A 16,189-nucleotide genomic window follows, 5' to 3' on the forward strand; every position below is an offset into this window, starting at 1 on the left:
TCAACGATGAATCACACTTCGAAACGATGTTTATTTTCGACAACTATTGCAGGTTGACATGTTAGATATATTAGCTCCATTCGGCAAGACACGCTTAGCGAACAAACTTTTCAATATAAAACTTCGGATTACGTATGTAATTATTAGAGTAGCTGTTAATTAGACTCCAATGACCGGTTATGATCCAACGGTAGCTTTTCAAAAATTGGCAGCACGTCTGAAACAGAAAAATAAAGTACACAAATGTTGTGCGTAGAATACAACCTCTGCTTATTGTTATTATAAATAACAATGGTATGTACTCATTTTTAAGAGCAATAAACATATGCGTTTACCTTTAATGAAACTGTCGAGCCCAAAACCTACAGCTTTGGCTGCTTCCTGAATACGTCGTCGAGCAGCTGTAGCATCTACCGAATCAAAATCGCTTGGCAACACAATAGGTAAAGGCTCCCATGAATCTCCATCGATAATCCAGAGGGCGCCTTCGCATGAGAGATGGGCACAGCATAGCGACAACAAATCTCTCAGGGGAGAACCACCGACCCTTATAATAACCCACTCGGGGTACATCTGCAGACGAATATTTGTGGGGCAGTTAGTAAGCACCAAACGGATAACGCCGATAGCCTTCCCCTAAGTAATGCAGTTAATCGCTGAGACAGAAACAAACATTGAAATCTTTTCGGTAGTTGACTGTCTTGACCTATACTAGGACTACATTGTAATATATTGTTCCATAATTATCGGACCATTCATCTATTCTTTCTTGGTTCTACTATGCTTTTGAGAATGATGAAAACCTCTAACTCGCCAACCTTGTAGAAAAGCGGAAGAATTAGCGAATACATTAAGACAAAGCAATCAGCCCGGCCATTTAGTTCGAAAAGTTTTGGAAAGACTGAAACGCGATTCGTCTCGTGGCTGACAGAAACGGATGGCTCTGATTCAAAATCTATTATTAGCTGATGAGCTGTTCCGAGGAAAGATTGGACACTAGCGAGTGTTATGTGATTCACTAATAGGTAACTATAAGCTTTCAGCGATGCTAGATCTTCAATTCCGTCCAGGGTATCTGAAAGGAACAAGAGACAAATCGGTATGCAAGTAAGTGAAGCTGATACCAATATCAAGCAAATTGACCGGTGCCTAATTAAAACACTTATAAGAACTCGGTCTTATACTAAAACAGAAGAAAAACGAATCTATTGTGATTCTACAAACCGAGTATTTTAACAGCATCTTGCGACGACGCGGTTGTGAGGGGGGTTCGTGCTCGAAGAACAGCCTGCTCCTGAAGAGTGGCCTTTTCCACTTCTTCTGATAGACGCATGTGGTAGTTCTGACCAATATGGTTAGCAAAACATCAGTTAAATGTAGTTACCGTCTTAGGTATCACAACTTGGTGTAACACAGCAACTAATTAGAACGCCGGTTACGTTGTTCCCAGAAAGAAAGTAATTATCATATATATTATTTCTAATTTTTACATATCTAAATCGACACTGTTTGAAACGAAATATTCCCAAAGTAATATTAAACCACTATATCATTTAAGGCTATATACATCTAATCGGAACAAATATAATCTCTATTATTATAACACATACATACGTGTTGTATTTACTCTCTTTTTCATACCTTCGTCGGATATTTCTCCGGTTTGCAGATACCTAGAATGCCCCGATAGGTGATGATTGGCAAGGGAATCTTGTCTGATGTCTCCGAGATGAAGCACCGCCAATATGGTTTCAGAGCAGACTTAACATGACCAATGGTGGCCTTTATCCTGAAAATCATTTTATAAATTGACAGTATGACTAAGAATAGGCAACGGAAACATCGCGGAAAATTAGAAACCCTATAATGTGTGCCTACACACTGTGTCAAAAGGTCAGGGTTTTACACACGGGTAGTTGTTGGTATAGATAATTTTATTTTTTTAACAGACTCTTCTAATTTGCAGTTGTTTAAGCGACAATTCTAGACTACATTTTTCGTCATCTTATGACTTACATATTACAGACATTACAGACTTTGCTCGGAAAAATATTGGCAAGCCTTGGCTGGCTATTATTCGTCTTGACGTTACATTAGTATTAGAATGCGAACAGCATAATAAGCATGGCTTACGTATCATTTGGCTCCCGTGCTTTGTCTTCTCTGTTGTTAATCAGCGGTGGACATGGGTCGCCGAGAAGCGTTTTCAGCACCTGTGCAACACTCTCGGCCAGTGCGGGCAAACAGTAACCGCCCTCAAGGACGATTGCCAAAGGGACGCCTAACTGCTTCAACATGTGAGTCATGTGCGCGTACATTGCGGGCGTCACCCGCATCTCGCCCTCGGGGTCGCCTAGCGATGCATCAAAGCCACTGGAAACTGAGATAAAAATAGATACGCATACGACCGTCATTTAGCCTTTTTAGCGATTATTGCATAACATCGATCTTATATCCTTTGGAAGAGTCAGTTCACATGAGTTTATATAAAGGCATAAATTTACAAATCAGACTAACATTCAGTCTGACTTTCGGTCTCTTTACATATTAGAATAATAAAACCAAGCTGAAATGTTCGACAATGACAACTACCAGCATTAAGCTTAGACTTGTCAAGTTAAAGCTACTGACCACTCAAATTTTGCCCGTATGTTTTTTTCAGGACGCATTTAAGTTATGTTTGCACTCCTTAAAGCCGTCATATATCCAGTAATAACGAACGTATTAAAACGTACAGTGTTATTACAGGTTAAATCAGTAAAACTCTAATCACATAGGTAAATGTTTGAGAGACATGTGCAGAATCTGTACGAGTACAACAGCAAAGGCGTTACCGAGAATAAGCTCGGGCCGGAATTCCGAGGCGACAGGCAGTAAAATCTGCAAGCAAATCGAAAGAAACTGATATTTCCGACTACTTCGAACAGTTTTCCAATTCAATCTGTATATGTATTTACTTATTTTATATAAGCCTCAATATAAAAAATCGTTATAGTTTATTTGATGGAAAATAAGCTTTTTGGTTCTTTCTCATGGTGTCCCTTGGACCAGCCATCGATCTGAATGTGTTTCCTGCCTCGTACCTGGTGGAAAATCGCCGCATAATCCCAGTTTTCCATTCCTACTTTGTTCAGAGGCACATTAATATTGTAGCCCGTGCCAGGCCCTTTGCCGATGCAGTCCCAATTCGACTCGCGCAGTTCCGGCCAGAATGATCCATGTTCGTAGCGATGAATCGAAAAGTACAACACCCTTGGATCGTCGTAGAATGAGAATTGAGTCCCCTGACCATGGTGTACGTCCCAATCGACGATAAGGACCCTCAAGTTCAGACGGAAATAGGAATTAAATATTCAAAAGCGAAAAAGTGAACATAAAGTAACAAATCTATAATTATTTAATATATAACTACATAGAGGGTTAACTAAGTCGATGTTTGACAGCCGCTTAATAACACAAACTATCCGCTTTCGAGCTTCGAGTAGAGCTTTGAAGGTAAGCCTAATACGGTTAAGCGATAACAATCGATTTTGACGTTTCATCGTTTACACATTATACCGTACCACCTGTAAGCCAAAACTACGCATTTTTATACACGGAAAGGTAGTCAGTCATCTAGCTATCCTATATTTGCTTATAGATATTGGCGTTACTACCCGTAGATTTGATCCAGGTGACTTGTAACGTTTCTTTTTTTTTAGATTATCGGAGCTGTGTCTGAGAGCTGACCACATATATGTGACTTACCTTTCTAGACCCATCTTTTCCACGGCGTACTTCGCTGCAATCGCGACATTGTTGAAAATGCAATAGCTACAAATGAAGAAACACGAGTTCTTATTTTCCTACATATAAATGATAAATCTCCGTATACATGTATATCTACGTGTGGTACACAGAAGGTAGCGTGCATTATGCTAGGGCTAAGTAGAAACAAAGAGAATCGATGGGCCAGACTGTAGCACATTTCATCCCATTGTTCGAGAATAGATTTAATTAGAACCCTTTGTAGCATAGAGTGCAGAGCATGAATGGGACTACTTCATATCCTCTATCACTCTTTAGCCATCAGAGTCGTTTTTATGATGCTTCTGCTGCAACTGACCCACAAAACTCTTCCGCCATCGCGTGATGTCCCGGCGGCCGAATTACGGCCATTCCAGTCCTCACTTCACTCCCGCCGAGAACCTATGAATATATCAACGTAAAAGATCAAATTAGCATGAAATGCCCATCGAAAACGGCCATGTTGTATCTCTACTTTCTTTTTCTAACTATCATCCCAGCATCAGGGCGATGGTAAAAAACGGGAGTTAAAAAACTTAGCCTTAATACCTTAATCAAGTAGCTAAAGACCACCGGCACTAAAACAACAAGGGATGCAACTCAACTGCGATTGAAACATCTAGAATTAAATTAATTAAAAAACCAAATCAAGAATAACGAAAGTTTTCTTGGCTTAACAAGTCTGACTGCAGTTTTTCATTTTATTTATCAGGTTTATTTATCAGGATAGGTGTTACGTACGGCTTTCATGAGATCGATTGTGCATCCAGCCGAGAGTAGCGCCAGTTTGTATGAATGCTTATTCATGAAAACGGAGTCGTAGTGCGATAAAAGTTCTTCAAGATGAGTTGTATCGGTACATTCATCCAAACTCTTCGCTAAATCGATGTGCTTTCTCGAATGTATTAGCTCGAGCTCCGCTTCTGTCGCCGCTCGCGACTATAGAACACGTTCAATTTTGTCACACATAATTTATAGGAGGTAATAAAATATATGGCATGTTCGGGCCTACCTGACGAAATTGGCTTGTGTAACCAAGACTTACAAATTAGAATATGCTCTTTAGATGATCAGTTTGTTGTTAAATTAGATAACGCGAATTGAAACATGCTAATTATTTCACCAATAAGATGCTTATAGCATTTTGCTTTTTTAGGTGAGTGAGAGGGCACAATGTATATTTGTTAAAACGAATTTAAAAACGAACTAAATACTCGAATTCAAAAGCAATATCACACATAAAAGCTATTAGTTGTCGCGCTGCTAATCGAATGGTACTCACTGGAAGGATGACGCATCGTTGTTCAAGTTTGTAATGACGAATCCTTTCAAGACTCACAGTGAATCGTTCGGGACACTCGGGGTGTCGGTCTTCGAATGGACTTGCGTGCTGCGGCATGCGCTCGTCAAACACTAGCGCTGATCTCCGACTCGTCTGGCGTTGATCTGAGCGGGCCATACTTCAATTAACGGGAGTGGAGCGACACAACAAAAAAAAGCAAGCAAACTTTTAGTTGGCATTAGAGTAATGTATCGACAGGCACAGCCATTAAGGCTACACTGAGAGTCGCGTTTGTTAGGTATAAGACGTGCTTCCCATAGCCGAATTAATTTGATTTATAAAAGAGAAAGCGTGTCATTGTTAAAGAAAAAAAGGAGTGTACATGTTCTTTGGGCGGTTTTGAGGGTGCAGAAGCAAAATAGCCAGTGTTTGCTGACCTCATTACGTTTTATTCATTAGAATCCAATTAGGCTAAAAAAACAGTCCGAATTTTAAATTAAATAAAATCTCTCTCAATAGCTGTACTAACAACATCTGCCCAACAAGCATTTCAATATAAACGATCAGTTAAAAGGCCTAAAAACCTTTCGACCATTTGAGGGTAAGCTCCTTCATGCTACGTTTTATTATACAGAGTTCAGACCTACGCTTGCCTTACGTTTTGCCACACGGTTTTCCAGGTACCCACTGCTTACTATCATCAACGTAGAAATTTTGAAAATAAAGTTGAAAGACATAGGTACAATAACTAACTCAATAAACACACGACGCTCTGTCAAGCCCAATCAAGCATGTTTAGAGCTTGTCAGGTGGCTTTCTTTTATTAACAAAACACATTCAATTTAAGTAGTAGCACTTGTGTGGGGTGCCGCTACACTTGCACCTATCCTTTTCCAGAAACACCGATATCCTTCACCTGAATATTAATTGCTTGAACCTCTAAGAACAGACACTTATTGAGCTCATCTCGTCGTTCCAAACTTGACCCCCAAGTTTTCTTCACTTCCGCCAATGTAATCCATCTACCTTTCATTCTCTGCACGCCTTGAAATGAACTAACGTCGCAACGCTAATTGTTCGTTTCTATATAGTGCCATTCGGATGTAAGTTTACACTTACGTAGTTGTTGTTTACTTTCCTATTCGAAAGATTTTGTGTGTTGAATAGGGTGCTCTTTCGTCTATTTCAGTTGTGATGGTTTGCATAGGGTGCACAGTCGTGTGCGCCTACGAATTTCCTGTGCTGCACACTTATAACCAGCTTTTGAGGCCTTTAGAATAATAATAATAATAATATCTAAGTTAATAAGACGTAACATACGTAAATTGAGTTCAAATACACTATAATAGTGATGTATAACAGTTAATACACCAACAACAAACGAGCTAACGGTTAATCCAACGTGTAAACATGTAGCTATTTTTCTATGCGTATTCACTGGTTAGACCGTGTACTCGATAGTCAGCACTGAAATCTGGCTAGAAACATGCTGAAAATAAATCGCTGCACTTGTTACGACATCCATAGAATCATTATATAGGCTTTATATAGTAAGAAGCCTATGTCGTCTTAGTATCTCTGTGTGTCTTAGTTGTCATTATTCTTTGTCGTGCATAAATAATGGTTTATGATGAAAATATATTTTGCTGTTGCTTTTGTAGAAATATCCCTTTTTTTTTTCTTGTACAGATCTATTAAGCGTCACAGTTTTTTTTAGCAGAACACCTTCCAGTCTCATTTTTGAGAGATAGGACAAAAAGTTTATAAAGAGTGTAAAAATGGAATGCACGTAGAAAATTGGATTGTTCAACTCGAACTTTGTATTTGGTGCTCGTCGAAACTGTACATCGTACACACGATGCCGTGAACGACCACTTTGAATAGTTGACTTCTCGAACGACATCGTTCACTTAATCCAGTTGTTTATTAATAAAATACTGTAGCTATCCTGTATTTAAAATCTAGTATAGGCTACAAGGGTAGCAGAACCGAGAGTCTTAAACAAATTCGCTGCTTGCTGAATAAATTACTTATAGACTGGGAATTTAAAATGAAGAGGAGAGTCTCAGCCGGCCCTTAGGTGACCCCATTCGTTTACGCCGCTCAGCACGTTCCAAACGGCTACGTAAAAAAGGTTACATCGGGCTTGAAGCTACTGTCTTTTACATACTGAGATTTCCCAGACATCTATGATCTGGCAAACTCTGGCTCCCTAGACATCTGCTTTGGGGTCTATTCGAATAAAACCTGGGCTCTATAAGCGATCGACCCCGAAACAAAAATTTCACAGCTACCAAAGGGTTCGAACCCGACTTGTCGAACTGGTAGGCAAAGCTGCTACAACTCCTTTGTGGACGGGCTTTTGTATGTACTCATTCTTATAATATGTTAGCTTTGCGCTCTACGAATATCAATTTTGAACCCCGCCATAGTTACTCTGCCAAACATGAACATGACAAGCATTTTTCCTAATGTTAATGATTCTCTGTTCTCTTTATCCTTATCTTTCTATCCCTAACAGGATACAATATAGGATAATCATTACTGCAATATATAGAAAAATTCAAGCAAAGGCTGTGTGCATGTGTGTGTATACTGAAAAATAATTTCTTTGTTTTACTATATCCTGGTGCATTGACGACCCCTGCGCATTCGGCACTAAAGTACAAATCAGGTTTGGATTGGCATAATACCGTGAGAGTACATAGACATTATGTTAAAAATATTTGTTTGTTATGTCACGCAATGGAGCACCGCAGAGTCGTCTCAGCGCGCTTACATGTTAGCATTGACGACCTGCCAAAGTCACTTTCATAGAACTTTTTCACTGTTAAAGATGAAGACTATAGCTTTCAAAGTAACGTTATGGTTACGATATGAAATGGAATTGTGTGTTGGTTCATTGTTCCTGTTTTAAGTGATTCGATTACTAATCGACAATAAACGCTGCGTTCGTAGAACAGACCAAAAACAAGTCTGAGGTGGCGAGCCGAAAACGACTAATAAATAAATTCTTCTGATATGGTCGAACGTATTTATACGTCTATGTTAGTCCCCTTTTTGCAAACGTTATTCGAACGTGCTCGTCGATTTTTGTCATGATGGGAAAACTGGGCTGCAATCTATAGATCTTAGGGCGCGGAGGCGCTCCGGGTCTAACAGGCGAGCATTACTCCTACGCTAGCCCCAATCTAGGTAACGAGCAATGATTGGGAGCATAGTATTCGAGTTTCTTGAATATGCTTGGCGCCTTTAACTATTGAGGTCAATGGTGGATGATGTAGCTTCGTCAAAGAATATGCGCATTTTCTGAGCCAGACCGGGATGCGTATAGATATATTTATGCCCATATCCATATTCCCTTGCGAAGGTCACAAAATCGATCGGTCCCTTATCTGGTCTACCCTGGCGCACCTCAAGAAAACTTTGGTACAATGTTTCGGATAGCTCGAAAGGTATAACGAGGTCGTCCTTTGCTTCGAGGATGACGATAGGCAGTTTTGGGCTGATCAGTTTGGATTTTTCGAGGGAATTGAAATTCGTTGCGGGATGATTATTCAAAGAATCGACGAACACCTTCTCGAAGAACGGCATAAACCGATGCAGTCGCGCCATCGGATTGTGCTTCACGGCGTTGGCCAGCATGTCAAACGGTGATTCAAGTACGAGACCAGCTGGTAGATCTTTGAGTTCGGTGAGGTTCGCCATCAAATAGGTGGAAACTCCGGTGCCAAGAGAATGGCCCCACACAATAATGCGCTTGTTTGGCACCGTCTCCCGAATTTTGCGATACGCCGCCATTGCGTCATGAACAAGCCCGGCAACGGTGGGCATCTTTATCGTAGAACTGTCTCCATATCCTCGATAATCGATGGCGACAACATGAACCTTTGCCTGACTGGTTAATAATTTATACAAACCAACACGATGAGTGCCACCTCGAGAACCAGCGTTTCCATGAAGATACAGAACGACTGGATCGTGGCCCGCAAATGTCAATGGCGCGTTCTTGTCACACGGCTCATTAATCGAGGGGATGTACCATGCCCCCAGCTTCAGACCAGGCTCCGATTCCACGTAGAAGTTTCGCGGGCAGTAAAGTTCAAAGCTATCAGGATTCGATAGGTTAAGGAATGGCGGAATGGTCAGTACCGTCAAAAAAACAATGTGTTGCCGTAACCAAGGGCAAGAGTAGAACCAGATCGGTATAGCTACGTAAAGGATTAGTAAACCGGCAATCGCGTTGCATAGGATTCCGTAGCCGGCTTTTGATAGATTGCTACGCCTCTTGGATGATTTTTTAAATGACGACAAAGTGGACGATTTTGTAAGTGTCGACAATTTTGCGTCCGAGGAAAGCTGTGAGCTGTCGGTCAGAAGGTATTTCTCTGTTGTCGACGTTATTGCGTCTGAGTCTCTTTCTTCCTTATGCTGGTGCTGCGTATTCTGGTCGTCGGGCTCAGTAGAATTGCCATTGCTAAATTTGGTCAGTGAAGAGGCTTTTTCATCATTTTCGCCTCGGCGATGACGGAACTCCATCGTTGCTCAATTTGTCAAGAAGTCGAGGAGCTGAACAAAACAAAGAGCATCACTGATAAGTATTGCATTAGAAACTATATCATGAAAGGCAATCAATACCCATTTTTGAACAATAGTAATTTGCATGTTCGACGAAGTATTCGTAAACCAAAATATATCCATAAAATATATCGGTGCTTACCTAGGCCTTTTATAAATACCAAAACCTGATAACGTACTGAAGACGCAGTTTTTTCTTGATGTAAGCAGCAACAATTTTTTTTTACGCAAAACATTTTTGTATAAACAAATATTATAATAAACATATGCAAATATGTATATTTAAAAAAGAACGTCGTAGTTATCTATCAGATCGCCAATATGAACTCACATAAATTTTATAACTTCAATCCTATAGCAAAACGATCTTCCTCGCGGGGTATTTCACTTAGGAAGACACGGAACTCACTCAACACATTAAGTAAAGCAAGTTTAATTTCAAATGAGTGCGTCTATATGCCTTAAGAAGACTTAGTTCGCTAAAACCTGTCTCAACGAGCATCTTCGGTCCGACCTATCTTTTATTTGGGGAAAGAACCATCTCGCACGGTTATGCCTGATCAAAAGTTCGAAGGATTCGGTTGATACATTTTCAATCAATCGATTTTTATGTTTAATCCACAATTTCTGTTGTTTCGAACGGCTTCACTGCTTCTCGAAGATAAGTTAACGTGAGATTAACGCGCTTTTTATCCGTTCTAGAGGTCGAACAACTCGCAGCGATGCTGGGCCATCGTAAAATATATGCATGCATATAAAATATACACTGATTGAACGCATGAAGCACAAAAAGAGAATTTCGATTGTACAATGAACATTACTGGGCTAGCTACTCAATTCGACTGACTCGAGAAGCTGTGCTTGCAGGTACTCACACGAAATTCTTTTCTGCTAAGCGGAAAATGTTAGCAGCGTATTGATCACTACCGTCGTTTTTCCTCTTACTTTGTGGAGATATGGGTCTTATTCTCTACCCAATAATGTCACTAGCAGCTCTATCAACACACGACATTATATGCTCACCCAAAAGTCATCTAGACCATTTCGACGCTTTCGGCCCGGTTACCTTCCGTGAACCGTCCTTAGTGAACAGTAGCATCGAATAAGGTAACTGCATTATTTGTTCATAATTATACGCGTTCATACACACGCAGAAACACGATCCAGCAGATGATCGCGGTGCTAATTGCTAGCGTTACCTCAAAAAAAAAAGGGAAAAATACTTCCACCAATTTTTACTAATAACTTCACTCAATAGATAGTTGATTATATTTCGAGTAAAAAGGAGGCATACCAGCTAATTAAAGTTAAACTAATCTACCCGGTTACGTAAGTCTTTCGACAAAGAACCGTATAGTGTAGTATCTTATGCTCATGTACAACCACCGTTTGACTAGAAATTTTGTGCAAGTACGCTTCAGGCTAACAAAGTTGGTAAAGTAAAAGTAAAATTAAAAACACATCACATCGGCAATCTTTTCTTCCTAAAGTATTGCTAGAAAAAAATATTTACCGAAGTGAGTTGATCGCTTCAACAAAATGTAGTAATGGCACTCCGTGAGGTAATTCGGTCGACTGACACTCGTGTCTTGGCTAATCCCACCGCCAAACGACGTTCCGACAATTTTGGTTCTGCTAGGGAGAGGCACGTTAACAACGATCCCCTATCGTTGTAGCTGTTGTTGCTGCCTACTTGCGTGAGCACAATATCATAGAAAGGGAATAACGACGGAACAACCTAGACAGGTGCAAGTTTGTGTTCATGTTTGTGAACGCAAATACAGGAGGACCTGGCATTGCCCAGCTGGGCGAGCCCAGTCAAATGATGCTCCTTTCAACCAAAACAAATCTGTGGCCGTCTGCCAATGCAGATACTCTGCACTATCTGTACTGAGAGGGAAGAAAAGGGAAAAGAATCCAACAAGTGCAACGAGCACTGTTTAGCCCTTGAGAGAGGCACGGGCAAGCGACAATCATGCTTGTAAGTTAGACCAGTAAATCTGAGAGCCTGCAAGGCACCCTAGGTTCGAAATCAGGCACACTTCATTTCGTGCTGGGAACCAGCCATCTGAAGTTATATCTAATTGAGGCAATACTACACGAACACCTACTTCGGCAATTTGATTTGTTTACTATTAAGATTACGTAATTAGTTATTTCTTAATTTTCATTTGTTATTGTCCTCGATGGTCTAAGTCAAACGAATTTTTAGTGTGAAGCTAAGAATAAGTTGAGTACTAAGAACTAAAATAATTCTAAAATTGTATTTTTGGATATTGTACTTTCTTTGATTAAACTTATCAAATTTTAAAGTGTAAAAGGAAAAGTACAATAATAATAATAATAAAAGTACCACACACAGTAATCAAGCCAACCTAGTTCCACAAATAATCTTGTTTGCATTTCAATAAAGAATAATTGTGTTCAATACTTTATCTGCACGATACACACAAAGGTAGAGGCTATAAACTAAATGCATTCAAGGACATTTCTGGATTTCAGGTGTGAAATGAACCCCAAAAAAGCTTAATGAGAAGTCGTGACGTTTTACCTACTGCGCTATAAACTTACAGTACTTGGCGTTACTTCTTAGCAAAATGACATTCTGCAAACTTGAAAAAATCCTGCATTTCAGTTATGTTGTATGTAAATGGAAACGTTCAATGGATGTAACTAACCTTGATCACTTATAAACAGAATTTTGTTATGAAAATGATGATATATATGATGATGAGAAAAATCGCTAGTTGTCCGCTGCGTTCCTGTATGCCATGTATTCAGCTGGGTTCACGATACCTAAACTGAAGCTCACTTTATAAGCATTGACTTGCCCTACCTGGGGCTATACATAGCGGCAACTAGACAGATGTACTCTATGCAAGCACTAGCAGCAGTAAAACGATCCACAGTTCGATAACCAGCACTAAAAAGTCCAAACACATCTACTGTAAACAGACAGGTCAGCATTTACCTGCCTACTTACCTATTGGCACTTCATCTCGTTCCCACGTCAGAGCTGCCCTCGTTTACTGGCTTCCGCAGCAATAGCAGCGGCGGCTCTAGCTTTTGCTTCAGGTTAGAGAGATACTGCCCCTCCAGCTGTTTTCGATAGTTGTTCAGGGGTTGTCTGTTGTTCTCTATAGCTCCAATACGATGGAGCCGCTTCGTGGCGCTGTTGTCGATCATTAGAATGCGTAATGGTAGTAGCTATCGTATGAAGCTATTCACAATAGAGATGATTTATTAGTGGTAAACTCGGATCATGAACGGAATGCAAGCCGAATTTGAAATCTTACCCAGGGAAGATCTGGCGCGCCACGAGTTTAGTGTAAAAACTTCATTTCTAGGCGTTATACTTTACAATATTTTCGTCTATGTTCGTTAAAGCTAGCAAAAATTTGAATTATCTGATAGTGATTTCCACCTCGAGAGGTGATAAAATACATTCAAGAATGTATCGTATTGACATTCAAGAATGTATCGTATTGAATGCACAAAACGAGACCGCAAATGCAACGTGGATGCTAAAAGTCCTTAGTGAAGCTTAAACTTAACTAAACATTTGAGGTTTTTGCACCCGATACTGCCACTAAACATCAGTTCAAACGGCTGGCTCACAGTGGGTGTGTGTGTCTATTTCCGGTTTCGAATCTTTCCTGTGCCTTATAAAAAAGGAGAGTGCTTTTTTGACGTGGTTGCTGTTTCTGAACTGAACCTGAATCTACTGGAATTCGACCTACAAAAGCTAAATCTTATTCCCTTGACATTAAATCTAATACTACTGGTCAAACTAAATGTGTGCACTATTTTTCTTCTAAGTGCACATATTGAAACGTTGTCACGCCGCCATCAAACGTCACGCAGCATCGAAAATTTCTGTCTATAGAAATGATAACTTTTTTCAAGGATCCGTCATTTTAACTGCGTATAGTAGGAACCGGTATATATTAGGCTAATAATAATAATAGATAATATTAAGCTTGACTCAATGACAGCCCGGATTCTCGTTCGCAGTACTATAAACCGCTTTGTTTCGAACCTTTTTTTTTTTTTTTCGTTTTTTCGGGGGCCGACTGGTAATTGCCGGAACATACACCGCTTTAGCTTCTCATCAAAACTTGCAAGCGTTAAAAACCAGTAGTCACTCACCTTGCCATCCTTTTGTGGAAAAAACAATGCGGAAGTCTACAAAATTTTGATTCGATATAGATTCGTTTCTCGTAATACATTTGGTGGTTAACAAGCAGTACAACAGTAAATTACTTGGTTTTCAGTCACTTTCACAGGAAGTTACCTTTCGATTCGGTGCTGTCGTTGTTACGCAGCAGAGGTGGCCTTTTTGAAATTCTGCCTCAATTCAATCACACCATCGAGCATCTGCTGAACTACTTTGTGGAGTTTATGTGGTTTTTAACGTCTGACAGTTAGTAGCAATCTCAAACTCGCTTAAATATAAGTTTGTTTTTGACAACCTCTAGCGGAAAAAAGCCTATTTATCGTCGAGCAAAGTTCACCTTTGATCCACGTACATGCGTTCGATGCTAGCCAACTTCCAAGGTGGCTTCGAATCACGTCGGCCGATATTCATACGCCTTGAACCCAAAAGTCGAGGTCCATAGCGTTATCGCCCAACTTTTGGATTAAAGCTGGACGTAGCAAACTGTCCTTTCATAGCCCGCCAAATATTAGTAGCCCCTACGGGGTATCGGATTAGTGCATTGGCGTAACACCAACTACAGTCATCGCCCCAGATATGTTTTTCTGTTGAGAGAAAGAATATTCCAACTACGTAGAGCAATAGGTCAAATTGTCTAGATTTGTTTATTTGAAAAGGAAATAATTTGATACTGTTGTTCATATCATTGCTGCTTCTCAATGAGCTTCAATACGTTAATAGAAAGATGACTCCTTAGACAGATATTTCTTCTGTGCCTGATTGAAAATGCATATATAATTTGAATGAGTATGCCTCAGCTTTCACTTACCAATAATTAGTGTTTGAATTGTAGAAGATTCAATTTCTTTTCTGACTTTCTTTTTTTCCGGATGTTCAGTATTACTACTATTCTGGTCAATACCCTACTGATGACGATAGGTTATAGGTGATCACACTTAAATGAATAGGTTTTTTGGTGTTTGACACATACTTGTTCAACTGCAGTTTTTAAATTTTTCACTGTCGTTAGCTTTCTGGCTTAAGCCTAGGTTTCATCTTTGAAGTATCCACTAAAATGGCATCGGGTCTGAAGAAGCAGAAAAAGTTCGTATAGGATTTCTTCATCCGATTCATCGATTTAAAAAATTTTCATTAAAATATGTCTTCATAACGCAGTGATAGCATGCAGATACAGAAATTTAACTCGCCATCCTTACTGAGCTTCTTCCGAGTGTCTGGTGAAAGGAATTTGTAGCCAAAAGCTTCCGTATACTATCAGAAAACAATGGTCTAATTAATACTTTGCTTGACGTGTCGTAGCACACGATAAGTCCTGGTAAATTTACATGGTTTTTGCATAACATGTAGATTTATAGTTGTCCTGTAAGCAAAAATGATGTTGATTCGTTGCGCCATTTTATTTGAATAAACCTTCATGTTTTCAGATGATCTTCCCTAAAACTTGTTCGTATTCTTCGCGAAATTGTTCTCTTTTGTCCAGGTCATCCTTATCGATACCATGTAACGTTGTTGGAATATAATTTAAAATGTAGCGCATGCTTGATTTGCTGATGCCAAGAATATTTGCCTATAACGTCCCTGTACCCTTCCTTAGTTGGCGAAGCTTGTCGATGTTCTTGGCCTTGCGGACTATTATGTATAAATATCCTGAACAGTTCAATCCGTTGCAGATTTGTCTTTTTTCTGAATAATAGTAAAGCGCATAAGTGGAGCTGCTCGGGACATTTCCTAGATTACTTTCTTTATGTTTCTACTATGCGCTCATAGATGCAACAGCATTTTCAGCTAAGCGTTTTTTTTACTTCCATTTTTGTCCACTCATTGGCTCCAATTAATTATACTCTGAAAAGAAAGAACGGTGAGAAAATCATAACCAATTAAACAGTGTATGTATATTCTTGGGACACCCTGTATTTATACGTCAACGAATACCTCTATCAATATCTTTTAATAGGCATAAAGTTAAAACGTTATGCGATCTCGGAACGGAACGGAACGCGGTTTAAAGAGTCTGCGGCTTCTCAATAAAGGGCCGACTGCTAACGCGTGTAGGTTCATACCTGTCGTACGTATGAAGCAGTCACACATCTGCACATTTGGTGCTGATATTTATTAAAACGCGTGAAATAATCATGAATAAACAATTCAAATTGCCTAAACTAACTATACTGCTATAGAAAGCTCTTATTGAATTTGTATTTAATTTTCATAACGATCAATGACGACATTCGCGGCACTATATCTAAGATATGATCAGATTAAACAGATAGATGACCATAAACAAAAATAAGATCCCTCAAATATTTTTCTTCCTGAAGAGAACTTCAAATTTGAATTAAATGACTTTGATTTGCGTAACATAGAGA

General features: G+C 39.6%; 4 protein-coding genes across 13 annotated transcripts in view; 1 reads left to right on the forward strand and 3 right to left on the reverse strand.

Annotated features, from left to right (window-relative positions):
• HDAC6 (histone deacetylase 6) lies at positions 1–14,176 on the reverse strand. Of its 7 annotated transcripts, XM_086985910.1 has the most exons (14): positions 13,941–14,176; positions 12,630–12,818; positions 5,069–5,246; positions 4,528–4,725; positions 4,106–4,188; positions 3,748–3,813; positions 3,084–3,321; positions 2,835–2,880; positions 2,134–2,380; positions 1,642–1,789; positions 1,225–1,342; positions 819–1,075; positions 336–573; positions 1–217 (listed from the first exon to the last, which is right to left on the reverse strand). In XM_086985910.1, exons 3-14 carry the CDS (start codon positions 5,243–5,245, stop codon positions 156–158), a joined length of 1,878 nt encoding a protein of 625 aa, XP_086842036.1. In that variant the 5' UTR covers position 5,246; positions 12,630–12,818; positions 13,941–14,176; the 3' UTR covers positions 1–155. The 7 variants fall into 7 exon arrangements, 6 of the variants coding, with proteins under 6 accessions (XP_086842036.1, XP_022657217.1, XP_022657209.2 ...); XM_022801482.2 differs by lacking the exon at positions 12,630–12,818; XM_022801474.2 differs by lacking the exons at positions 12,630–12,818; positions 13,941–14,176 and adding an exon at positions 12,483–12,620.
• On the reverse strand, positions 5,842–10,602 carry LOC111248698 (lysophosphatidylserine lipase ABHD12-like). Its single transcript, XM_022801485.2, has 2 exons — positions 9,978–10,602; positions 5,842–9,637 (listed from the first exon to the last, which is right to left on the reverse strand). The coding sequence occupies exon 2, from the start codon at positions 9,605–9,607 to the stop codon at positions 8,321–8,323; it is 1,287 nt and encodes a 428-aa protein (XP_022657220.1). The 5' UTR covers positions 9,608–9,637; positions 9,978–10,602; the 3' UTR covers positions 5,842–8,320.
• Positions 12,841–16,189, forward strand: part of LOC111248702 (glutathione S-transferase 1-like) — a 25,794-nt gene continuing 22,445 nt past the window's right edge. The window contains exon 1 of one of the 3 annotated variants that reach the window (XM_086985917.1): positions 12,841–12,974. The gene's annotated coding sequence lies outside the window, so the exon portion shown is untranslated. Of the gene's footprint in view, positions 12,975–13,330; positions 13,587–16,189 lie in introns of those variants that run through there. The other 2 variants (XM_086985919.1, XM_086985920.1) reach the window with 2 other exon arrangements.
• Positions 14,449–16,189, reverse strand: part of Pkc53E (Protein C kinase 53E) — a 247,332-nt gene continuing 245,591 nt past the window's right edge. Inside the window, exon 17 of one of the 2 annotated variants that reach the window (XM_086985903.1) lies at positions 14,449–15,665. In XM_086985903.1, the coding sequence (XP_086842029.1) occupies positions 15,642–15,665 (24 nt within the window). In that variant the 3' untranslated portion in view covers positions 14,449–15,641. The remainder of the gene's footprint in view (positions 15,666–16,189) is intronic. The other variant, XR_015325533.1, reaches the window with a different exon arrangement.

Source organism: Varroa destructor, unplaced genomic scaffold (genome assembly GCF_002443255.2).
Source record: "Varroa destructor unplaced genomic scaffold, Vdes_3.0 BEIS01000004.1, whole genome shotgun sequence".
In the NCBI taxonomy this organism is placed as follows: domain Eukaryota; kingdom Metazoa; phylum Arthropoda; class Arachnida; order Mesostigmata; family Varroidae; genus Varroa; species Varroa destructor.

What these genes read in the sequence shown, in the direction of transcription:
- LOC111248698 (XM_022801485.2), bottom strand. Translation starts at nt 9,607, where the DNA reads ATGGAGTTCCGTCATCGCCGAGGCGAAAATGATGAAAAAGCCTCTTCA.
- HDAC6 (XM_022801474.2), bottom strand. Translation starts at nt 12,613, where the DNA reads ATGCTGACCTGTCTGTTTACAGTAGATGTGTTTGGACTTTTTAGTGCT. An exon ending in ATGGCGGAAGAGTTTTGTGG is followed by an intron (nt 3,814 to 4,105) that starts GTCAGTTGCAGC and finishes CTTCATTTGTAG; the next exon opens with CTATTGCATTTTCAACAATG. An exon ending in GAAAAGATGGGTCTAGAAAG is followed by an intron (nt 3,322 to 3,747) that starts GTAAGTCACATA and finishes TCTGAACTTGAG; the next exon opens with GGTCCTTATCGTCGATTGGG.